The sequence below is a fragment of the Rhinichthys klamathensis genome, unplaced genomic scaffold (assembly GCF_029890125.1).
Source record: "Rhinichthys klamathensis goyatoka isolate OS25496 unplaced genomic scaffold, OSU_Roscu_1.1 h1tg000414l_1, whole genome shotgun sequence".
In the NCBI taxonomy this organism is placed as follows: domain Eukaryota; kingdom Metazoa; phylum Chordata; class Actinopteri; order Cypriniformes; family Leuciscidae; genus Rhinichthys; species Rhinichthys klamathensis.
The window spans coordinates 417,206-442,645 of NW_026606914.1; the positions used below are offsets into that span (position 1 = coordinate 417,206).

At 40.5% G+C, this 25,440-nt stretch overlaps 1 protein-coding gene across 3 annotated transcripts; it reads left to right on the plus strand.

Moving 5' to 3' along the window:
• The first annotated feature begins 637 nt into the window (after positions 1 to 637).
• Positions 638 to 24,676, plus strand: hdx (highly divergent homeobox). Of its 3 annotated transcripts, none has more exons than XM_056235185.1 (11): positions 638 to 766; positions 5,245 to 5,504; positions 6,293 to 6,439; positions 8,792 to 9,757; positions 11,067 to 11,120; positions 11,233 to 11,379; positions 12,833 to 13,019; positions 13,160 to 13,239; positions 13,323 to 13,415; positions 24,161 to 24,283; positions 24,366 to 24,676. In XM_056235185.1, the coding sequence occupies exons 2-11, from the start codon at positions 5,469 to 5,471 to the stop codon at positions 24,513 to 24,515; spliced, it is 1,983 nt and encodes a 660-aa protein (XP_056091160.1). In that variant the 5' UTR covers positions 638 to 766; positions 5,245 to 5,468; the 3' UTR covers positions 24,516 to 24,676. The 3 variants fall into 3 exon arrangements, with proteins under 3 accessions (XP_056091160.1, XP_056091161.1, XP_056091162.1); XM_056235186.1 differs by having other exon boundaries at positions 13,326 to 13,415; XM_056235187.1 differs by having other exon boundaries at positions 11,239 to 11,379.
• Positions 24,677 to 25,440: the final 764 nt, after the last annotated feature.

Below are 25,440 nucleotides of genomic sequence, written 5' to 3' on the forward strand. Positions count from 1 at the left end.
CTAAAAGTGTTTATTTACTAAAATGTGGATCATTTACATTAAAACAGATATAGACATGTCAGAGGGCTTAAATAGCCTATGTCTTATCAGGACTTGTCCCATTTGAAATAGAGGAAATGTTACATTAAATACTTTTTTTTCACACTCCGTTTGGGGTGAAGAGACACTATAAGCCGGTGAAGTGTACTTTTAATCATTTTTATTCTCTGCTTTTATTTTAATTTAGTATGCATTATATTTATACTTTATTGTGCATCTGTTGTGATTATTTTATGGTTATTTTTTTTTTTTTTTTATGTAAAGCACTTTATATTACCATTGTGTATGAAATGTGCTGTATTAATACAATTTCCTTGCCTTGCCTCTTAAAATTTCTTAGGTATTATTTTATTAGCCTGCTTTATTACTTATATTTATGATGGTTATGTTATCAAAACTATCAAAAATGATGTTATGGTATTTTTTTCCTTATAGAATCTATAGCCTGGTATAATAATATGTATTTGTGCCCAGTATTCCCAGTAACTTGTAATCACCAGTAGCATCAGTGGTCTTTCTTTCGAAACCTCCACCCTCACCTAACAGTGGTGGGCGGGGTTTGTTTGTGTCAGAACGATGATTCTGCATCTCCATTGGCTCGTGTCATCTCCGACGTCACGATCATGATTAGAATTGATGATCGGACGTTTTGATTTCATTGTCTAGCCAGGGGATTCGTAAGGAAATCTGCTGAATTCGAGGGGGCCCGTTGATTTCTCAACAAAAGGTATCTTCTTTTAACACGCCAAGGAATATTGTAAGGTTGTGGTGACAGCACGGGTCTCATTCCAAATAGCCCGTGCCATACATTTATACCAGCATCGCTTTTCGAGCAATGCAAAATTATAATAATAATAATAAAAGTTTCGCGTGGTGGATTTGGCTCGCGCGTGGCCTCCTGGGCCTCTCTCGCGCACTAGCGCGCGTCAGGAATTTGTCTCTATCCTTTTCCCCCCTTTTTTTTAACCACTTTACTTCAGTTTAGTTTCGGATTTCATTTAATTTGATACCCCAACCCCCCAGCGTTTTATCTCCGAGATAAGGGTGGTCGTATGCACATTTTAGCTCTGTTTGAGATTATTATGATTTCATGCACGAGCGCAAATGTATTACGTGATATTATTTAAAACGCACAAATGAAACGTCGGCGATTAACGTTACCATACATTTTTCTGAGCATTCCAGATATTCACATGATACATCGGATCAACTGTTTGTTTACCATGAGCTGTCCGAGCAGCAGTGACACGCTAACGTTAGATGTTATTGAGTGTGTTTGTAATGGCGCGGGATGGAGACTTTAGCACTGCAGCTAAACCGCATCAGCACCGCCACTCATCACAACAAACACATCTCATGGTTACGCGATTACGCTGAGACACACAGCATTTGTATTAACGCAGTTTTAACTTGTTTCAATTTATTATAGGGAACGGTAATATATTATCTTGGACGAAATTTAGATTTCACTACATTCACGTTGTGATGAAAGGCACGCCTCTTTCACACAGTCTAACAATCTTTGGTAACACTTTATTTTTACGCTGTCATTGTTACATTGATATGTTACACGTAGTTACTAATAACTACAAATTATGTGTAATTACATGCAACTAACCCTAAACCAAACTAAACCCTTATCCTAACCTTATAGTAAGTACATGTAGTTACTTATTCTACATGTATCACTCAGTACTTAAATAATAACAGTGTAACAAAGACACCTTAAAATAAAGTGCAACCCGATATTTCTGTCATTATGTGAATAATAGGACTAACATTTTATTATCGCAATAGTAACTATGATTTGGCATGAACTATGATAACCATGAATCAGTGATTTTATGCTTTTTATTAAATAAGCAGATGAAGAACTTTCTCAGGTAATGTGGTTGGACTGAAATTGTAAACAATATTTTAGGTCCCACTTTATTTGTCCTAAATTTAAAAAATAAATAATCTAAGGTACTTACTGTGTTGTTGTATTGCAAAACACTTGCTGCTATTGAGGTGGGAAACAGGTAAGGTTAGGACAGGTTTGTGGTGGTATGGGCAGGTTTAAGGGTTAATGAGTAAGGGAACTTCAACAGTGTAATTATAGATGTAATTACAGAAATTAATTACAGCTGTAATTAAGGTATTTCAATACTTCAGTTTTTATTTTATTTTTTTAAAGTGACCCTATTATGCTATTTTAAAGTTTCCTAATGTAGTTTTGGAGTCTCCTACAACAGGTTTACACGCATCAAAGGTTTAATTTTCTCATAATATACATTAGTACATTTCAATGATTCTCAAACGACTCATCAGATTAATCAATCTCTCTGAATCCCTCCTTTCCGCGAGCTACTCTGCTCTGATTGGCCAGACAGCTCAGTCTGTTGTGATTGGTCTACCATGTATAGCGCGCACGTCGAAAACAAAGTAGTGAGAACGACAGACAATCTGCATTAATAGACACAGTTTTAGGTAATTGTCACGGTGTGGTGTGAATGAAAACAGGCTGAGGCAAAAGGCTCCAATATAAACGGTTTACTTATGAACAAAACAGGAAACAGCTACAGGCAAGAAGACAGGCAGAACACTCACAACAACACCTAAGCATTTACAAGAACCGACCAAGACAGACTGAACACAGGCAAACTAAATACAAGTCCAAATGAACACTAACGAGGTGAAGACAGGTGACACAGATGATTAAGACGATGAACAGGTGGATGATTGAGGGAGTGAGTACAGGTGTGGAGACAAGAAGGATTCTGGGAAGTGTAGTGCAGACAAGGACAGACAGGTGCAGACGAGGACTGTGACATTACTCCCCCCTCCCGGTAGGCGTGACCTCACGCCTTAGAACAGGGGTGGGAGGGTGGGCATCCTGGAGTCCGTAACGGGAAGGCGGACCGGGTGCAGGAGGATGGACTCCAGGATGGACCAGGCGGCCAGTACGTGGGCGTGGCCAGGGCGGAGCAGGACGTGGGCGTGGCCAGGGCTGAGCAGACGAACCCTCGGGCGTCCAGGGTGGAGCTGTCGGACCCTCGGGCATCCAGGGCGGTGGAGACCCTTCGGGCGGCCATGGTGGTGAGGACCCTTCGGGCGGCCATGGTGGTGCGGACCCTTCGGGCGGCCATGGCGGTGCGGACCCTTCGGGCGGCCATGGCGTTGCGGACCCTTCGGGCGGCCATGGTGGTGCGGACCCTTCGGGCGGCCATGGCGGAGACCTATGGCCCCCCCAAAAAAATTCTTGGGGAGCGTGACTCGATGAGGGACAGGCTCTGTGACAGGCTTTGCAGACGGAACGTTAACAGTCTCTGGTTGGGCAGACGGGACGTTAACAGTCTCTGGCTGGGCAGACGGGACGTTAGCAGTCTCTGGCTGGGCAAGCGGTGAGGGCTCTCTGCTGGACAGGACCAGTGGCGAAGGTTTTGAGCTGGGCGGAACCAGCGGTGAAGTGGGCTTTGAGCTGGGCGGAACCAGCGGCGGCGGAACCAGCGGCGAAGGAAGCTCAGGGCTGGACGGGACCAGCGGCGAAGGAAGCTCAGGGCTGGACGGGACCAGCGGCGAAGGAAGCTCAGGGCTGGACGGGACCAGCGGCGAAGGAAGCTCAGGGCTGGACGGGACCAGCGGCGAAGGAAGCTCAGGGCTGGACGGGACCAGCGGCGAAGGAAGCTCAGGGCTGGACGGGACCAGCGGCGAAGGAAGCTCAGGGCTGGACGGGACCAGCGGCGAAGGCTTGATGCAGGACGGATCTGTCTCAGGCTGGGCAGGCATGACGTGAATCGTCTCAGGCTGGACGTGAATCATCTCTGGCTGGGCAGGCTGGACGTGAATCGTCTCTGGTGCAGGATCAGCGGGCTCTGGCGCAGGATCAGCGGGCTCTGGCGCAGGATCAGCGGGCTCTGGCGCAGGATCATGCATGTGGATGGATGGCGTGGCGAAGATGGCTGGAGCCATCACTGGGGTGATGGTGATGCGGATACTTCTCTCCATCAGGATCCTGATGAGGTATTCCGTCAGGTCACGGCCAGCCAAGTCCATATTGTGGTCGGTCGTTCTGTCACGGGTGGTGCAGGCAGAAGAAGACAAAAGGCAAGAGCTCCAATGCAAATACTTTTACTAACAAATAAAACTTCAGGCAGGTACAAACAGGCAGTATAACTCTGGACGGGATAACTCTGGACGGGATAACTCTGGAGAGGACTGTGACAGTAATAGTGGCCCACAACTGATTAGCAGAAGTATTTCAGTAAGACAGTAATAATGTGAGTTAGCCAGTTAGCAGGAGACCTACACAATATAAAAATCAAAACTAAGTATTTTGAACACCATCTTTCAAGAGCAAGCGGTTTGCGAATCCTGCATTGAACTCCGAGATTTGAGAAGCAGTCGTCAGTAAAATAAAGGTAACACAGCAAAAGTTTAGGATTAATCTGCTGTGATATTGTGGTAAAGATGAACTTTAACTACTGATTCTTCACATGCTCGTCCTCGGGCAGTGAAAGAACTGGCTTTACCGTCACATTATAGAGCACAGCGTCTTCTGGACATGATGCTCTCCAGTATCCACAGGAATCAATCAGGGTTCAAGTTTTCCCTGGTCTCTGCGCGAGTGGACAATATGCTAATGTTTCATCTTGACGTCACAACGAAACGGCTTATGGCTCGTTTGTAAGAGTCGACTCTTACTTTTGAAAGACAAAAACTTTATATACGGTGCACTTTCAGATTTAAAACTTTGCAGGATGTTTTCATTCACTCTGTTACACACTACATGAAAGGTCATTTTCAAAAATCCATAAAATGGGCCCTTTAAAGTAACCCTTTATTTTACAGTGTCCTTGTTACATATGTTACATGATGTACTTACCATAGTAATAACAGTAAATTATGCATAATTACATGCAACTAACCCCTTAACCAAAACCTAATCCTACCCTAACCTTATAGTAAGTACACGTTGTTAATTAATATTACTCAAATATATAATATATTATTACTTAAATATATAATTACACTGTAACAACGACACCTTAAAATAAAGTGTAACCTTTTTTTAAATCTATGTAAAATGTACACAATATGTGCATTGTATCTACTGATTAATTTAAATGTTAGTACCCAGTAGTTAAAGACGTGTCATTATTTAAAGGGTTTTTATATCAATAATGACTGTTTTGAAGAACAACCTTTCCATATGGTCTTTTTCAGATCTGAGGGGTTCAGACCTGGAGAGTGCAGGAGCGTGTGTGTTATAACACCCTCCCAAATACAGCGTCCTCAGCTGAGACACCTCGTAAGAGCAGTTAGAAGTGTTGCGATGCCCGAATGCTGGTGTGAATAGATGTGCACACGACAGTGTGTCTCTGCTGTATGTTGAGATTCATAGTAGCTCAACCTGATTCCCGGGGTCTCACTGAACATCCATCAGAGGGATGGAAAAATGGCTGGAAAAGAGGAGCATTCACACTGTGAGTATCTATACAAGTGCATGTTCATTAGAGACGTGCTCTAAGGGGATTCACATACATTGTGCTGTGGAGTGCAATACAAGAGACCTAACCAATGCAATGGGTTTATTACTCTTACATTGAGAGATTTGTTTTTATTTTATAATAAAAGAGGGACATACATAACTGTTTAACCATAAGTTGCACAACTACACACTTAAATATTGTTCAGGGTTCAACATATTAAGCTCTATCAATGGCATTTAATGTGTAACCAGCAAATAAAAATTTGACTCATCTGTTTCACATTTTTAAAATGAATATTTAAATAAAGAGAATGCAAAACTTTCCATGTTTCCATCAAGAAATGTTATGAAGCATGTCTCAGTTGTGTGTCATGACCTCCTTGCTTTGGTTATTTGCCATACTGAAGCAGTTATAAATAGTGTAATGAAATACCGCCCCGGAGATTGTGGAGAATGAGTGAAATAGCTCACATAATGATTTCCCCATACACAGCAGTGGGTGAAACATTAAAAAATACATAAAAGAGTTGGATGGAAACCCAGACACTCTTTCAAAAGTATAACCACAAAACATTCGACGTGATTCTAATGCTTTCACCTACATTCAATCCAGAACATTAATTTAAAATAAAATAAAATCAATTGTGACACTACATTTGTGACTGTATATGTAATGTGGCTTTTCTTATTGCATAGGGTGTTCTTTATACTGTTGTCTTATTGCCCGTACTGTGCAGTCGTGTTTTGTCATTTTTATTATCATAACTTCCTTTCGTCTTACAGATGAACTTGCGGTCGGTGTTTACTGCCGAGCAACAGCGGATCCTGGAACGCTACTATGAGAACGGCATGACCAATCAGAGCAAGAGCTGCTTCCAGCTCATCCTACAGTGTGCTCAAGAGACCAAACTTGACTTCAGCGTGGTTAGAGTAAGCATGTTTTGTTTATTTTTTATTGAACATTTCATTTCAGACCATTTATGTTGTTATTTAGTGGTAAACCATCATGGACTTTTCAATGACTGTTCATTGAACGACTCATATCTAAGTGTACACTTATTTTTATTACAGTATTTACTCGAAATTCTCTAAAACATGTGAAAACAGAATTAACAATGCATATATCTATTCACATTACTATTAAATTCTTTATTGAAAGTGCCTCAGTGATTGAGAGCAATAGGGGAGGGGGATATTTTCATTGAGTAATTAATGACATATAATCAAAATTAGTAAAGAAAACAAAGATTTGTTAATGTCACGGATTCTCTCTGTTTCTGTTTAAAGATGTTAATTTTGAGTATTTTCAGTCGTCTTCTGTTTCCTGTGTTCTTGTCACAAGCCGTTTCTCAATATGTGTTCTTGTCTGTACTTGTGTTCTTGTGGACTTGGGACTGTTCCAATTCAAAGTTCACATTTAGCAAAGTACAGTTCAGATCCCCGTATGTGTTCTTGATCCGCCCGAGGATGCATCGAGAGGTGACTTGTGTGAATTTGAGACAGCCAGGTATCCCAGAATGCATCTCGCACCAACCAGAAAGCGTCAATAGCAGAGGAGAAAACACATAATTTAAAAATACTGTTATTGTGTCACGAAATGTAGTTTTAAGAGTTTTTCAGGCGATAATGCAGTTGCTTAAAGCTCAAATCTGTGGTTTATTTATAAAGATAGCACCTATTTGAAAATTTGATGGTTTTTTTTTTTTTTCGTTTTGTGAGATCCAGTCGATCACCGGGCGCTCAGCGCTCATGTACCCCGCCTGGATCTGCCTTTCCTCGGCTAGTCCTTCTGACGTTTGCTGCTGGCTCTGATGTCTCTGTAACTCATAAAAGACAAAAGAATTATGGCAATACTAGATTCTAAACCACTAAGAAATGCCACAATCAAGACCTCGAAGCAGATATGATGGAGAAACACTCAGAAACACCTCATAAGTGGCCGCTCCCCAGTATAAGGGGCTTTTCTTGCCATTAAAGCTTGTAGAACACGCCTACGTCTCCTTCCATTAACAATAATGGCTAGTGCGGTGGCTGCGATATATGCAAACCTACCAACATCTGATGCCAGGATTGTTGGAATGACTTATCACGAGAGGAAAAAATTACGTTTCAGTCGTATAACGTCGGTTAATTAATGGAAACGTCGTAATTTAGCAATAGTCTTTTATCGACATTTAGAAAATATCACAAAAGTTTTGCGCAAATCTGTAAAGGCAACACGGCTAGTGTCAATGTTGCAATGTTAGTGTCGTTATTCGAATACTCAAATTAGTTCTCATCAGAAAGTCTCTTATTAAATCTAAAAGGGAGGATTTATTCCACAATGTTTCATTTGGGGGGAAAAACAGGGAAACCTTTTCAATCTGTCCATCATGCAAAGTCTCGTTGACATGTGCTTCTACTTTCATGGTTCTTTATTTGCCATTTTGGAGCTTATTTAATTATAACATTTACTAATACATTATTAAAATCAAAAGTTGTATTTGTTAACATTAGTTAATGTACTGTGAACTAACATGTACAAACAATGAACAGCTGTATTTTTATTAAAAGCAATTCAATTGTTGATATCAAGTATAGACATTTCAACTAGTGACAATTGAATTCTTGATATAAAAAAATTAAGGTTTTTACTAGTTGAAATCAAGGATTAGCATTGTTACTAGTGGAAATGTAATTTCTGATATCAAAAATTGCCATTGTTATAGTAGAAATCTATTTCCTGATATCAATAACTATCATTTTAACTAGTAAAAATTGAATTGTTGATATTAAGAATTAGTATCCTGGAAATGAATAAAAGTTAATATGACTTGCCATACTGCCAATGCATTTGTATTATGGAAATAAATCAAGTTTAAATGGCTTTTTTTTTTTTTTCTAAAAATGTCCACTATTGTATGTTGTTGCCGTATGGCAACATATCATAAAGTAAAATAAAAATAAATTCAATTTTTCTTTTTACAGCACTTCAAGTTAAGCCATTCTAAGAAAAGAAAAAGAGTCAAAAAATTTTATCTATATTTCTATCATAATAATGTGAGCGGTGGAGGGTTAACTAACGTTAACAAAGATGAACTAATACAGTAACAAATGTATCGCTCATTGTTCGTTCATGTTAGTTAATACATTAATGTTAACTAATGAACCTTATTGTAAAGTGTTACCCTTTAATTCAATGGAAAAGTGCAGCAGGAACATTCCTCCAACATTTCTCCTGGTGGAATAGTTAGACTTTCTCAAACCTGATGGCAGTGCATGTCTCTACTTTTCTCTTTTTAGACATGGGTAGGAAACAAGCGACGGAAGCTGGCCTCGAAAGCGGACCAGAATGGTGCACCTGCTCAAGTTTTGTCCCATCAGCACGTTCCCTGTGGATCTGCCGGCGCGCTCGTGGCCGGGTCGGTGTTGACGGCTGAGATGGCAGCCATGAGGAGCGTTCAGCGAGGACCTGTGACCCACCTCCTCCCTCCACAGGCCTCATCCTCCTCATCCTCCTCTTCTCCCTCATCTTCCTCCCCACTCAGTGGCCACAGTGATGTGATTTTAACAGGCATTTATGCCAGCTGCTTTGATGCTTCAGCTCTCAACAGGACAGGGATGAAATCATTGCCCTCGCACACAGAAATGGAGCTGCCCGCTCGCGAGCGCATACAGCGGAAAGTCCCCGTCATCCCCAGCTCTAGCGCAGCACTTAAACCCTTAAGCTCTAGAGACTCTGCGGGAATCGCTCCCAGTTGGGCCAAGCAGTGCAGGACGTCCCAGCATCCGTCATGGCCTCAGAAAACGGCGCTGGATCATTGCGGTCCTGTGGGTGGCAGCGCTCAGATTCAGCATGTTCTCACCCTGGCCGGATTAGAGGACCTGTCGCAGCGAGCTCTCCCGGGAAGCACTCGAGACACCGCGGTGAGGAAAACCAGGCCGGTCGACGCGTCAGAGATCTTCTCGATTGCGATGGAAACCGCTGACGCTGACGACGAGTATTCCAGAGAAGAAGAGCTAGCGAACATGGGTGTGCAGATGCACTGCGGGAAAGCCTCCGTGGGCTCCAGCGCTGGCTCCTCTTCTTTGATTGACAGTCCGGGACTAACAGAGAGGAGCCATTCGGGCTGTGCGCTGAACCTCTCAAACTCTGCTCTCTTTGGGGAAAAGGGATGTCAGACCAGCAGCTCCTTATTGGTCAGATCATCCTCCCCTAGCAACTTCCCGTTAAACCTGCAGACATCTTCCAGAATCCCCTGTCTCAAGGTATGTCACATTGATTATTATTTTTTGATTATTTCACAGTGACCCACACATTTTCTGGACGAGCCTCACCCCGTGTGCTGTTACGATTGTTGTAAAGTTGCTATTAATGGCTGTTAATTTGGACAGGGACAAATTAATTTGATTCACACGAAATATCATTTTGATTGGTCAAGAAAAAGTAACTAAATAAATTGCACTGAATCTCCAAATTAATGTGAAAGCACAAAAAGTAATTTTGGTAACACTTTAAAATAAGGTTTCATTAGTTAACTACTTTAGTTAACATGAACTACGAATGAACAACACTTCTACAGCATTTATTAATCATAGTAGTTAATGCAAATTTTAACATTTACTAATACATTATTCAAATCAAACGTTGTATTTGTTAACATTAATTAATGCACCGTGAACTAACCGTGAACTAAACAACGAACAACTGGATTTTTATTAACTAAAGATTGAAAAATACAGTAAAAAAAGGATTGCTCATGGTTAGTTCATGTTAGTTAAAGGTGCATTGTGTAATATGTAGGAGGATCTGTAGACAGAAATGCAATATCATATACATAACACTGTTTTCAGGGGTGTATAAATACCTTACATAATGAACCGTTATGTTTTTATTACCTTAGAATGAGCCATTTCGATCTGAATACACCGCCATTTTGCGCCGCCATGTTTCTACAGTGGCCCTAAACGGACAAACTACTACAGAGCGCGTTTCGTCACTATGTTGTTCTTCATGGAAAGAAGCTAGCTAAAGTCAGCGAATAAAACACTGACACAATGATGAACAAGTAACAATAATATTCACAATAACATATCATTTTACTGAATAAAGTAAACATCATTTCTTAATTTATCTTTGTAAAGAAACCTCATTGCTTAATTGTCTACTCTCTGCTGTCTCAGATGACGACATCACTTCCTGTCTGCCATAACCTCACCTCTAGATGCCGCTAAAAATCACACACTGCACCTTTAATACACTAATTTTAACTAATGAACCTTATTGTAAAGTGTTACCGTTATTTTTTTCTCCACCAATTTAAAGTTTATTTTGTGCATTCATTTTCACTATTAAAAACATACTCAAAGTTAAAACATTTGGTATCAATATTTTATGTGGGGATCGATCCCCTCGATACAGCATCAATCTCGATATCACAAGTATTCATTCTTATTTCTGCACGTACACCTGCGTGTCTAAATTACCGAGACAAGCACGTTACTGAAAGGATCAGACTCAGGCTTATCTCAATTCCCGAAGGGCCTCAAGAAAATGTTTTGCTTTGTATTTCTTCAGGTAACGAGTAACATGTCAGCTCCCTGGCTTCATAGTAACTCCCGGAAAAGAACGGTGAGTCTCTCCAATATGCTGATGCTCTTCTCTAGCACTTATATTGAGCAGAGATCATTTTACTGTCAGTTTTTGATGATGGCTTTTAATAAAAGGTGTAGTGTTTATTAAGCTGCAGGACAGGACGCAGTTTAGCGACAGAGACTTGTTCACACTGAAGCGCTACTGGGATAACGGCATGACCAGCCTGGGCTCTCTGTGCAAAGAGAAGATCTCAGCTGCAAGTAATGAACTCAGCGTGGACACTGAAATTATCAAGGTCAGGAGTCTGTACAGAAATCATCTTTTTCTTGTCTTCTTTTATACTTAAGCAGAGACACAGCATAATGCAGTGGCAAAAATGTTGTTTTTGCATTTTTCCCTCGTAAACAATTTCATTATTCATAATTCTAGAAGAATAATTAAACATTTTCTTTCAATAATCGAATAGGCTAAAAGGTTCCTTAGGTCGTTTTTTTTGTTTTTCTATCGAGTAGATGCAGCGTCACAGAAAGGTTTAGCTAGGCGCCTGATGTGACTGAGTGTCTTCATCTGAATGTGCATCATGTCAGTGGTATTTATCAAAAGTACTGTTCATTACTTTACATTGCACATTTCCTTAGGGATAAAACCTCATAATTTAATGAGAATATAATATCACATTATTAAGATAATAATATAAATGTTAATTTAGCATCAAGAAGTGGCATGCAGGTGAGACGATGTCTCTGTGGTATTCTGTCAAAATGTATTTGTGTCTAAGTTACGGTCTGATTACTGTTTTAGTCAATTGATGACAATGATGTTTTATTTACAAAAATGATATTTTTCTGTCTTAGCATAAAGCATATTATAATCGCACACAAATATTTTGTGCACACTGTTTCAGTTTGCTTGAAATTGCCTTGGAAAACATCCTTCTCCTTGTAATATCAAAATGGTGTTTAATTATTGAGCTTGGCAACTAGCAGATATGTTACAATGATGAAATTGTAATGATGTAATTTTATTGAGAAAGCATATCGTTTTTGTTCTTTGATGTGAAATATACTCTCAATTATAGAATGAGCTCAAAGTAATAGTAGCAAACTGCATGTGTTATTTATAATTTAGGGGGAGGGGACGTTCTCATTCTAGAAAGCATTTGATTGGACAAAAACAGTGCTTTGTAAGTCATCATATTTTCTGGGTCCCTGCTCCCAGAGGAGAGAGTTTAAGTAGAAGTATATCAGTAAATCTTCTGAAAGGGAATTTAGTCATTGTTTAGAAGTACAGTATAGATGAGCATAGCTAACAGACAGACCAAAAGCATCAAAACTTTAACTTGATTTCAAGGGGTCTTTAATTAGTGATAATGTCCAAAGTAACTGTTCTATTACAAGGTAATTTTTCGAGCCAGTGGATTTATGGATAAACAAAGTTCCACACATAGTTTAAAGATTTCAGTACTACTAAAATGTTTGCTTGTTTGTTAAAGTACAATTTGACCAAATCTTCCAGACCCTCCTGATTCTCATTTATAGTCTACCTACAGTCCAATCCCTTTTCTCACATTACATCTTTGTTTATCGGTGATATGACTTCATTCTCATAAAATAGTGCCCTATAATTTTTATCTCACTTTATTCTTGGAATCCATAATTTTATATATTGTTGCATCAAAATCCAACGTTTTATATATATATATATATATATGTCATGTCTTTGCCTTTTTGTAAACCTGTATTTGACAGACGTGGATTGGTAACCGTAGAAGGAAGTACCGTTTGATGGGCATTGAAATTCCGCCGCCTAAAGGAGGGCCGGTCACGTTCCCAAATCCTACTGCACCTCATTCACCTCACATCCTTGAAGACGACTGTCCGGAACTAGGAGAGGCCGGCGAACACAATGATGCTATGTCACTCTGTTTGTCTGATGGTGGGCAAGATTTTCATGCTGTTGACAGATGAGATCACATTTTATGCATTTGTTAATTACATTGAAGATACAGGAAACTGTATTGTTTCAAGACATTTTAATGTGTAGTAATTGTACATTTGCCTTTTTTCTTTTTAAAGATGGAGCCAGTGATTATTATCTGAAAGAAAATGATGATATGAATGATGAATCTGATAGTTCCACCCCTGCTAAACATGTGGTATGAGCCCATATTCATGAATTTGTTAACCCAAACTCTGACCCAACCATTGCTAGTAACTCAAACATAAAACTTTCTTTTAGAAGATTGAAATCATCGAAGAAGAGGATGATGATTATGACGATGGCATGTTGACCACAGAGATGGAACAGATGCATAACCTCTTAGAGTTCAAGGTAAGCAGAGAACCATGAGATTATGAAGAATCCTACAAAGACCAGGACAATGAATTTTGCCCTGTATGCTTTTATAAAAAAAAAAAAAAAAAGGGATTTTGAAACACAGGCCTCTGCTTTGTGTTCATCTTCCAACAGCTTAAAGGGATATTTCACCCAAAATGTTGTTCCAAACCTTGTAAGCATATCTTTCTTCTGCAGAACACAAATGAACAATATCATACGGGTTTAGTACGACATGAGGGTGAGTAAATGATGACAGAATTTAAATTTTTGGCTGAACGCAAGGATCTCAAGTGTGTTTCTGAGTTCATGCACGGCGGGACCTTTAAAATGAAAATGCTTTCATTCCCACCCATCCCCACAGTTCCCACCGGTTGTTCTTCTGTTATTTTGTGCAAAACAGCTTGCGGAGTGCAGTACCCATCCTCTCTTTGAAGGCTATTAGGGCACAAGAGATTGTTACTATAGGCTGCCCCACTAAGGATGGCTGGGTGCCAACTATACAATTGGTCCCTTGGTTCCAGAGTTCTGGGGCGGCTCCTCTGACACTTAAGGGAATACGTGGCCGCCATTACTGCTGAGCATGCGCTTATTGATGGAGAATCATCGAGGAGACATTCGTTAGTCTCCAATTTTACGTGTAGGCTGAGGCCTTTCTGTCCAGGGAGAGTTCCTTCCTGGAAGGGTTATCAGGCTCCCTAGTCAGCTTTGGTTGAATTTCTGACCCTTAAGGTGGCTCTTCTGCTAGTCTTGATGTCTCTTTAAAAAATGGGGGATTTGTAGGCCCTGTCGGTGGGCCCGTCTTGCTTGGACTTTGCCCCTGTCCTGATTATGGTCTTATTGCACCATTCTAAAGGTGCCATCCTCTACCGCTTAGTTGGTTATGTTGTGGTTATCTGTGGAGCAGGAAAGTGTCACGTCTACTGAAGAAAAGACCCAAGAGCAGAAGAATGCTTAACAGTTTTATTGACAAATGCTGAAATATACTCCTGGACAAAAACTCAGCTGGCTCCAGACCAACTCAGGTAGATGGTCAAACAGGTCTCACTCTTAATCAGCCATCAACTATTCAGATCCAGGAATGAAAGATTAGAGTCCAACGAGCAAGATGATAAAGACCAGGCAGGCAATAAAACTGGAATTACTCGCGTGCTGTAGTCACACTCAAATGTACTGTTCATTAATGAAGCAGACTTGCAAGAAAGTTCAGATCCAGAGTCAGGAACGAATGGGATAGCCAAACCAGGGTGACCAATCCAACGTTGGGAGAAAAAGGTGAGACAGGAACGACAACACTAACTAGGCAGAGAACAAAAACCCAAAAATAATTAACAAAATCTGACTGAATTGACCAAGCAGCTCATGTGAGCAAACAAACTGGCAAGACACTGAGAAAAGACAAGAAAACAAATGGCAATGAGAACAGGTGTGCGCAATCGCCACGTGAAAGAAAGAAAACAAAAATAAAAACTAAGAAAAGAGACAGAGTGATCAAACCTGAGTCCTGACAGTACCCCCCTCTCTCAGGAACGCCACCTGGCGCACTCATGGGAAGGGAAAACTGGCGATGCTAATTTGATGATTTGACCGCTGACGGATGGCTGCCAGCGACCTACTCATTCCTGGATGGCATGCTTATTTGAGGCGTGGCCCCACTGAAGAATGGCGGCGAGAACACCCTCAGGAACTAAAGGCAGACCTGCTGGATATCACCCTGGGCACCTCAACTAGATTAGAGCTTGCCTGTCCCGATCCTTGATGCCCCAGACGACGGCCCCCACCACATGGCCCGATGGCAAAATAGTATTAGGATAGGGCACATCATCCAGGGCACCAAAACACTAGGACAATATGTCAGGCTTATTTTTAGAACCCGTTCTGTAAGACAGCACAAAGTTGAAGTGCCCGAAGAACAACTGAAATTCAAGCATTTAGCAGATCAAATATATTTCAGATTCCTGTGGTCAGTCCACACCCCAAATGGAACAGCCACTCCCTTCAGCCAGTGACACCACTCCCCCAAAGCCAGACTGACCACCAAGAGCTCTCATTGGCTGATGTCATAATTCTGCTCTGCAGTAGACAAACGGTAGGAAAAATAAGCACAAAATAAGCACAAATGAAGCTTATTATCATGAGGGGATATTTGAGACAGGACTGCTCTGATACCAAACTCTGAGGCCTCTAACTCCACCACAAACTGATGTGATGGGTCCAGAGTAATAAGAATGAGAGATGAAATTTGGACTTGGGGCTTAGAAAATGCCTCTTGAGCAGCTGAAGGCCAAATAAATTTAGATTTGATGGATGATAATGCTGTTAGAGAGGCTGCCACCTGACTAAAGTTCCTAATGAAACGCAGATAAAAATTGGCAAACCTTAGGAACTGCTGAAGGTCTTTTCGAGAGTCAGGTGTCGGCCAGTCAGAAAAGGCCCTTACTGTCGCAGGGTCCATGCGAATCCCCTCTACAAAAATGATGGACCCCAGAAACTAAACTGACTGGGCATGAAACATGCACTTCTCCACTTTGACAAATAACTAATTCTCCAGCAACCGCTGCAGCACTCGCCTGACGTGCTGGATGTGCAGCTGAAACAAACAAGAATAGATCAGACCGTCGTCCAGGTACATAAAGACAACTTTATTTATCATGTCTCCCAGCACGCCATTGACGAGTGCTTGGAGTGCCGGAGCATTAGACAGGCTGTAATGTAAAACCAAATATTCAAAGTGTCCCGTAGCTGTATTAAAAGCTTTCTTCCACTCGTCCCCCACCCTTACAAATGGGAAGAGTTGCTTGAATCCAACTTTGTGAAGAATCCAGCCCCCTGCAAAACCTCAAAGGCTGAAGACATAAGAGGCAGGGGGTACCTGTTCTTAATAGTGTGATGGATCGTCTGCCTCTCCCTTGTAATCAGCGCCACCCCGTCCCTTAATTCGCCGCCCTTCGCCAGGTTCCCGACTGGAGTGTGTGTGATTGTAGGGGAGGGGTGCTGAAGGGGAGAATTGGCGGCGTGTGATGAGGCACACCTGATGAGAATGAAGCCTCATCACAGCCGCTGTTAAATGCTGAGCGCGCCTCTCCTCAAGAGACCAGTCTCTTCCCTGTGCATGCACACTGGTGTCCTCGTGGGTCCAGAAAGGGAGCGCGGAGGGATTCCTGCGCCGACAGAGCTGTGAGTCGCCAGACCCGCGGGAATCCCTCGCTCCCTTTATATCGCTCCCACTATATCATGAGGCCATGGGAGAGGAGTTGTGAATGGCAGTGAAGCTACGCAACTGACGCTGATAGGACACATGACAGTGAATTTCATTCATACTACAAACATTAATACTATATAGAATGTACTTTTTTGAACAGTTGTAAAGCAAACCAAACCAAACATAGTACCTATGATACAGTATTCAATTTTGGACACAGCTAAGGAAATTCTCAACAGAGCACCACATCCCAGAGTCACCATGCAAACGGACACTAAGAAGTGTCATACTTCTTTCTTTTTCTTTTGTTTATGGTGACTAAACTCCAGAACAGATCATGTTCAGAGCATATGTTGCTATGGCTACTTGCATGCTCTTAAAGTTACCTCAGTATTTGGAATCGAAAGCTGGTTTCCATTTACTTATCCATACACTTACCCAGGTATGTTGCTTAACCTGCTTTCTGGAATACCACCTGGTATATACACTTAACTAGAGCCTTAACTTAAGTTGTTTCCTCTAAAAGCTAGATGCCAGTTGATTTGCCCCATTTTCCATCAAATGCAGAGTCTTAGTATGCATGTCTGATAGTAGATTTGTAGAAACAGACTTGACAATAAACCGAGGCAATACTGTAATTTTCGAATAAAGTTCAATATATAAAATCAAATATATATTTTTCAAGTAATCACGTATCATGCCAAATCCATAATTACACCATTCTGAGATAATCAATACAAAACATTGAAATAGAACACATCTGAGACAGAAAGATACATACCTTACATTAGAAAGATACGTGATAGAAACATCCAACACTGTCATGCTGACACTTGCAATAAATCACTTTGGTCACACAAAACATTGTATTTTACATTTAACGTGAATGTGGCAATCGTTGGGGTCCAAGCACATGTAAAGAGAACATGAACAAAATGGATGCTAAAGATACAGTGTAACAAAGTCCACTGATGACGAGTTGAAGTGTAGAACCCAAGTGCAGTTTTATTTAACAAAAGTAAACAGTAAAAAGTAAACAGAACTAAAACATAACATAAACATGTTATTTTATTTTGGGGCACTGAAGGATTCAGAAATCATTCTGCTTCTTGCAGTTCCAGTCCATACCCAAATTACTTAATTTCTTCTGTGGAACACAACAAATGTCCAGTTGGATGAATTCAACAGTATGGCTGTATAGGGATTGCCTTCCTATGTTTCTTTTCTTATTGTACCAATGTAAAAGGTGCAATTTTGTGCTTTATAAAGTGAGTCACAATGTGCTGCTGTTGTATTGAATTTATCCAGCTGGATATTCATGAAATTTTCACATTTTGTGCTCTGTAGAAGAAAGTAAGTCATTTGAGTTTGGATTGGAACAGCATGGACAGAAAAAATAATTATTTCACCTCTGAATTCTTCGCTGTCCCAAAATACAGGCTTCATACTGGTTTGGAACAACATGACGGTGAGTAATTGATGACAGAATTTTTGGGTGAACTATTTCTTACATTCTTAATTTATTAAAGTGTTATTACAGCACAAGTAAACACAACTTTCAGTTTTTAGTTGTTTCACTAATTTGCACTACGCAGCACGGCCCAGTGGATAACGGAACGCATGTTCAAAGAAGTTGCGTTTACTCCCGGTCCCAGACATCATTATTAAACAGAGCAGCGACATCCAGTGAAAAGCGTTTCAATTCGACACACACCTCTCTGTTACAAACCACAAATCACTCAATGATCAAAGTAGTTTTGAATCAGATGAAACGGCCATCCCAAACATTTATAATGAATGTACTGTAGTAACACAGTCTGTATTTACCATGGTTTGGGCAGAAATGTTAAATATTTGTATTGAATACAATGTTTGTCATGGATGGCTACTAACAGGAAGTATGCGACGAAGGAGAATTCAATACCAATAGTCTTTAATCCAAATGCTCCCATCCTGGAGTCCTGCCAGGTGACCAGGGTTGATGAAGGCAGGCTAAGTAGCCTCCAGGACGGTACCGGCAGTACAGGGAGCCAGAGAGGGATTCTCAGATTCTCAGGCATGACCTCCGTGGCTGGGAGAGTTGGCAGCTCTGGGACGGCCTCCATGTCTGGGAGAGCAGACGAATGGGTGGCTCCCGGACGGCCTCCGTAAGATTTAAGCTTGTTTCCAGCTTGACCCTGGCACAGTATGTGGATGTTGATACTGGCTATTGTGTACTACTGGCTAAATGGCAGCTGAACCTTTATGTTTCAACCTGTTGGACAGACTGCATCTCTTCCCACCTAATGTCTGTGTGACATATCCCAATCAATGTTTCACACCATGTTCGTTCATCTAGGCCAGGGTTAAGCTTAGGTTCCTTGCCACTGTCATCTTTGCTTAGTTGGGGACACTTAATATTCAGTAATATGATTGACTTTACTGCACTGACACTATCAGATGAGACACTCAGAAAATCCAAGGCCATGACTTCACCTCGGCCTGTCAACCCATTGGCTCCACGCTCCCTTGGCTCTACCGTGATCCGTCATCTTTCAGGCTCCACCGGGCTCCTTCATTCGGCAAGCACCACCTTGGTCAGGTGTCACCCTGTTTTCGCCACAGTCTTCTGGGTCTCCTGCTGCACCTCAGCCTTCCACCCCTTTGGCTCCACTGGGCTCCTCATTTGTCTCCTTGGCCCTTCAGACCAGCAAGTCAGTCAAGTCATCTTCCTTTATATAGCGCTTTTAACAATATAGATTGTTTCAAAGCAGCTTTACAGTGATAATAGGAAATTAAAGTAACAGAGATTGTTTTGGCTTTACAGCAGCTCTAGAATAAAGTTATTTTCCAGCTAAAGTTAGTTTTAATTGATTCACTTCCGTCGCAACAATCATTAGTTATTAACTTAGGGGTCGCTAACACGACACCGTTTTAACAGAAAACTCTTAAGTTCTCTCTACGCAAACTTTAAAAACGCGAACCTGTGAGAACACTGATGGCGTGCACATGCGCATTAAGAGTTCATTCTATAGGTCTGTGCGTTTGAATATATGTGTGCAGGCATGTAGTCCTTCCCTAAAAAAACAACCCTCAACAAACTATTTGTCAACAAACTATTTGTCTATAATACAGAATTTTATCGCCTCGGCGTAGCCACGTAAACCGGAATTATCCCGACAACGATTATCTGTACAGAGGTAAAGGGAAGGAGGCCTTCACAGGGGAGAGACTAGTTGACACTTCAGGACTGTATTGTCGTTGTGTCCAGGCGCAGGTCCTTCATCAGATCTGGATACGGCCTGGTTCCGGCGGACTGCAGTAAACCTCGGGATAAACAGAGAGACTAATATTAGCGTAGATACCATTCTTCTTATGATGTAACGAGTACATCAGGATTTATGGGAAGTGTTCCCGGTTCCAGCTGACCTAATCTATGCAGCCTAACATTGAATTAAAGAAGTCTATAGTGTGTTATGTGTATGCAAGGTCAAAGAGATGTGTTTTTAGTCTAGCTTTGAACTGACAGAGTGTGTCTGCTTCTAGGACAATGTTAGGAAGGCTGTTCCAAAGTTTTGGTGCTAAATAGGAAAAGGATCTACCGCCAGCAGTCGATTTTGATATTCTAGGTATTATCAACTGGCTGGAACTTTGAGATCCGAATTTTTGAGACGTGAAGGACTATAATGCGTTAAGAGCTCGCTCAAGTACTGGGGAGCTGAACCATTTAGTGCTTTGTAAGTAATTATCAATATTTTAAAATGTATACGATGTTTAATAGGGAGCCAATGCAGTGTTGACAGAACCGGGCTAATATGGTCATACTTCCTGGTTCTGGTAAGAACTCGAGCTGCTGCGTTTTGGACCAGCTGTAGTTTGTTTATTAAGCGGGCAGGGAAACCACCCATAATAGCATTACAATAATCTAGCCTTGATGTCATGAACGCATTAACTAATTGTTCTGCATTTTTAATTGAGAGCATATGACGTAATTTAGATATATTTTTAAGATGGAAAAATGCGGTTTTACAGATACTATTCACGTGACTCCTAACCGACGATGAAGACTTGACAGAGCATCAAGTGTTAGACAGTATTCTAGGTTATTACGTGAGGAAGTTTTTTGTCCAATCATTAGAATCTCTGGGTTTTTTTCTTCAGAATTAAGTAGTAGGAAATTACTAGTCATCCAATTTTTATATCAGCTATGCATTCCGTTAATTTTGTGAATTGTTAAGTTTCGTCAGGGGGTGAAGAAATATAGAGAGAGTATCATCAGCATAACAGTGAAAACTAATGCCATGCTTCCTAATGATATCTCCTAAGGGTAGCATGTACAGAGTGAACAGCAATGGTCTTACTACTACAGATATAAGCCGACAAATATTACTTCTCTGATAGTAGCTTTGGTTTGGCCATACCATGGTTTCCTACATACACCTAACTAAAGTAACATTACATTAAACAGAGGTAAGACAGTTTGCTGTCCTAAACGGAAATTCCCCTTTTGTCTTTACAAAAAAAAGTACACTTGAATTAGTGCTAAATATTAACCGGAACTCTAAAATCGCAGTTGGTGTGCCCTATATCCACTAGTCTCTAGAATCTAGTCCGTCACTAATCTGACGCAGATTTGCGGTAACATACGAATCCACTTAATCTACTTGGGAAAATAATTTCAGAGTAAGTCAGAATAAATCCAAATGTAACAATTTATTATGTCAGGTAAATGTATCATGCCAATTACGTAATCAGTTCAAAGATAATAAATACAAAACATCAAATGCTCTGGAATAAAGAGAAAAGATGTAAACCTGACATTAGAAAAATACATGATGCTGAATGTCTTGAGGACATTCAGCATCACAGGCTGATCTGGCTAAAGGATCGCGCCCTGAACCCTTTTCAGCATCTCCCTAAATACTCAGACTAGTTTATTTACATGGGGGCACACCCACAGCAGTTAACAAGATATCTCTGAACTCTCCACACCTTATTACCTTTTTGGTTTACTTTTGTGGGAATGAGACCTTTGTACCAGTCACACTGAGACATTTCAAATGATACCAAACATGTATACTACTGTATGATAATTGTTCACATTAAACTATATAGATTTTTGGGTGAATTCAGGTAGAGATGGGTGAAGGGAATGATATGTAAATTAGGAGGTGATCCACTCGAGTGTGATCGTGTCTCGAATGGGGATGTTAATATAGCAAGAGAGTTTTTCCAGTCTTACACCACCCTGGTGGCTAGTTCCTATAACTAAGTTCCTAGATTTACCCGGTGCGAAAGGGGCTAGGGTGTACTCAAAGGTCAAGAGAAATACAATTTCAAAATGTGGGGTTCTCGATCACTGCTTTACACAATGCAGTGATGATGACAGTAAACAGAAATTTAAACAATATAATATGTGCCTGGCCGTGAATAACTTTTTTCGATCTTTTTTTGTGACCACATAACAAATAATATAATTTTCAGCTTCATATGAAATTAGTCATTGCTGACACGTTTGTTTTTTTCCAGTGAAGAGCATTTTTCTACTCTATAGTTTTTCAGTTGTAGTTCAGTAATATTCGGGATGATTGTTGTGTTGGCTTAAAAATGTTATGCAGGGTTAATATGCTCTGCCTACTTGGGGTCTATTAACCTGGACTGTTGTGGTTAAAAAGAAGCAGAATAAAAGGATGGAGTGTTGAGCTACTGCACGTTTGTTTTAGCTGCGTTTTCTTTTATTAGTACTAGTATAAAATACAACAGTGATGCACCACTAATCACTGGATTCTCTCAGTAATTTGTAATACTTTCTCCAAATTTAAACAGTAAAATCACTTTCACATTCACTTGCACGATCACTGTCAAATATGTCCTTGCCACACTTAATTGATCCTGTTGCTATTTTTAACCATTTTATCACATTTGATAAACGATTCTTTCCTTTGCCTCTTCCAAACAGGGGTCATTCCTATGTTTATAGCACACGTGAAAAAGGGTCCTGTGTTTCCAGGGTCCTATGTGTCCCAGATTTATATGGCACATAAATGTAAATTTAAGTTCATCCCCATAAAAACTAGAGTAGATTTTATAAACGTGCCTTAGAAAAAAACATTACTGGTGTGCATCTTGAGACAAAACAATGGCACTTCCATATTTTAAGATATGTCAGTGCAAGTTGGTTTCAGTTAAAACAGCTCAAACATGCATTTTATTGCAGGAATAGGTTTAAGCCTTGTCTTTAAAAATGGGTGAAAATGTTGCTACCATGTTATTAAAAAAAAAAAACATTATGATGAAAAGTGCTGGCTACGGAAGCCCTGAACCGCAACGTAAAAAAAAAAATCTGTAAAAACAAACAACATTCTAGCATTTCGAGATTAAAGTCGAAATATTCCGTGATTAAAGTAAAAATATGTTGAGAATAAAGTTGTAATATTTTGAGAATAAAGTCAAAATTACAAGAATAGTCTTCCGTAGAAGTTCTTAGTTATTTATTTATTTATTCGTGAAGTCGAACTGCATGCTTCTGCCATGGATCTAAATATAATATTAGCTTTTTACTTTTATCTGGGCTTCTAACAAAAGGAAATTCTACAGGTGCTAATCTAACAACATGGCATTACCATTCACGATGCATCGATTTATTGTCCCAGCCCTAATATCAAAGATGGAAGGAGTGCCCTCTGATGGCTATCATAGGAACTCCAGCTGGTAGGCGTGACACTGGGGAACATAGGACCATTTTTCATGTGTTCATTATGTGCTATATAAATCTGGGGAATATAGAAACCTGGGAACATAGGTAGGAATACATCTAAAAACTTCTTATCATTAGGAAATCTGGCTTGAATCCTTCTCAGCTGAGCAGTTTCAGACCTACCTCAAACCCTGCGTTCTTATCCAAACTGAATCTGTAGACTTGCTTCTTAACTACAATCTCATTGGCTTTCTAACAATGTGTGTTACTCTTTCACTCTGGTTTTTGCTCTTCACAAAGAAACTACTCTCCTGAAGACTGTCAGTGATCTTCTAGCAGCTGAGTTTAGTTGTCTTAGATCTTGAACTAAGCATCACATTTGATGTACTCTGCTATCAGCATCTCACTAATAGACAACACATGCTGGGCTTTTCATATCTTAAATTGTGCACCCTTGCATCTTAGTTCATCTCTCCATGTATGCGAGGGAAGTAAATGAGGGCTTGGATTTTATGATTTCTCAAGTGGCACTTCACATGACATGACCTGTTGAAATATGTGAGATTTATGTTTAATTTAAACTTCATTGGTAAAACATGAATTAAAACTATTGTGACAGATGTGAAGGCGGAGGAGAATTTATACATGTCAAGTGTTTCCACAAAACCTCCTAGCATCCTCAGTACGCTTTCTCCATCATTGATCTTCCCCTCCTCACAGTGCAATTTTACAATTGATAAGTTCTTCATCATGGTCAACTTTATTTATCACTGAGGCTAAAATATCTAACTGATTAATTGGAGATGGTGATTGTGTGAAATATTGTGGAATGATAGTTTAAATATTGGTGATTTGTTCCCTCAGAATGAAGAAGTGCAGTTCCTTGAGAGTGAGCTGCAGAACCAGAAACAGAAGTTCTCAAAGCTGAAGAGCTTCACCAAAAGCCTGCTGATCGCTGTGAAAAATAAAGACAGAAAGAAACAGCAGGTAAGGAAACAGTTGGGTTAAACTTTTAGACAGCAATGAAGGAAATCAAATCTTGATCAGTGTGTTTTATCTGTGTTCTCAGGAGCTGTTAGCCAGTCTACCTCAGAAAGTGAACGAGGACTGGGACCTGGGCCTGGAAAATCACAGCATGTCTGGCATAGAGACGCCCACCATCCAGAAAGAGTCCTCTGTATCAGAGGAGGAGGGGGACACCGATCAAATGAGACTATAAATGCAGGGCAGCTTCCACCTCTTCTGTTACTCACATGTGCCACATAGTGCCTGTGGAAACGAACCAATAACTGTTGGATCCTACAAATCATTTTCTATAGCATATCAGACTGCCTTGGCCAGGTCCAGTACTATCAAATAAACGCCACTAAGTCAACACAAGATCTGTGTCTTATTATTTTTATGATGACTTGGAGCATACAATGTTCTAATTGAGATTATAAATAAACAGGTTCAAACAAGCAAGAGTGCTTTTCTGGGATGCGTTTCCCAAAGCCAAATGCGTTTTCTCTTGCAGGTTGCAGAACTTGAGACCATATTTGGCTAACGATTTGGTTTTGGGAAACGCACGCCTGAATGTTGGCACGCCTGGGATTTGGCCATGGCTGCAGGTAATTGCAGCTGTGCTGATATTCAGAATGACAGCATGATTCTATAAGCAAGTAACTTGTGTTTCCAAGTTGGTTTGGATTTTTGTTCATTCTCAGTGAAAACAGCTGCGTCAAACTGTGCATGTCAGCAAACCTCAGTCAGTCTGGAAATGTGTATGCGAGTCGAGCGGAGAGTCTTATTTAGTCACTATGATACAACCATCTGGCTCTAGGTGATGCAACATAAAGAGGGGAGGCCACACATGGAAGTCAATTTAACAGCCAAACATTTAATCAGAAATAAATCTTAATATTAATTCAAAAAAAGAACTAAAAGAAAAATCAATCCAGGGGTGAAGGGGAAAAAGGTGAACGGCACCAGCAGACTTGCTATATAGCTTAGGGTACATTTACACGACAACGATACGCTTAAAACGGAAACATTTTTCTTTTGTAAAATAAGTGTAAATGTGTATAAGTGTAAGTGTGCACTAAGTGTATATAGCCTGTCTTGTTGGCAAGGGCTATTTACACTAACCCCGCCCACCAGTGTCT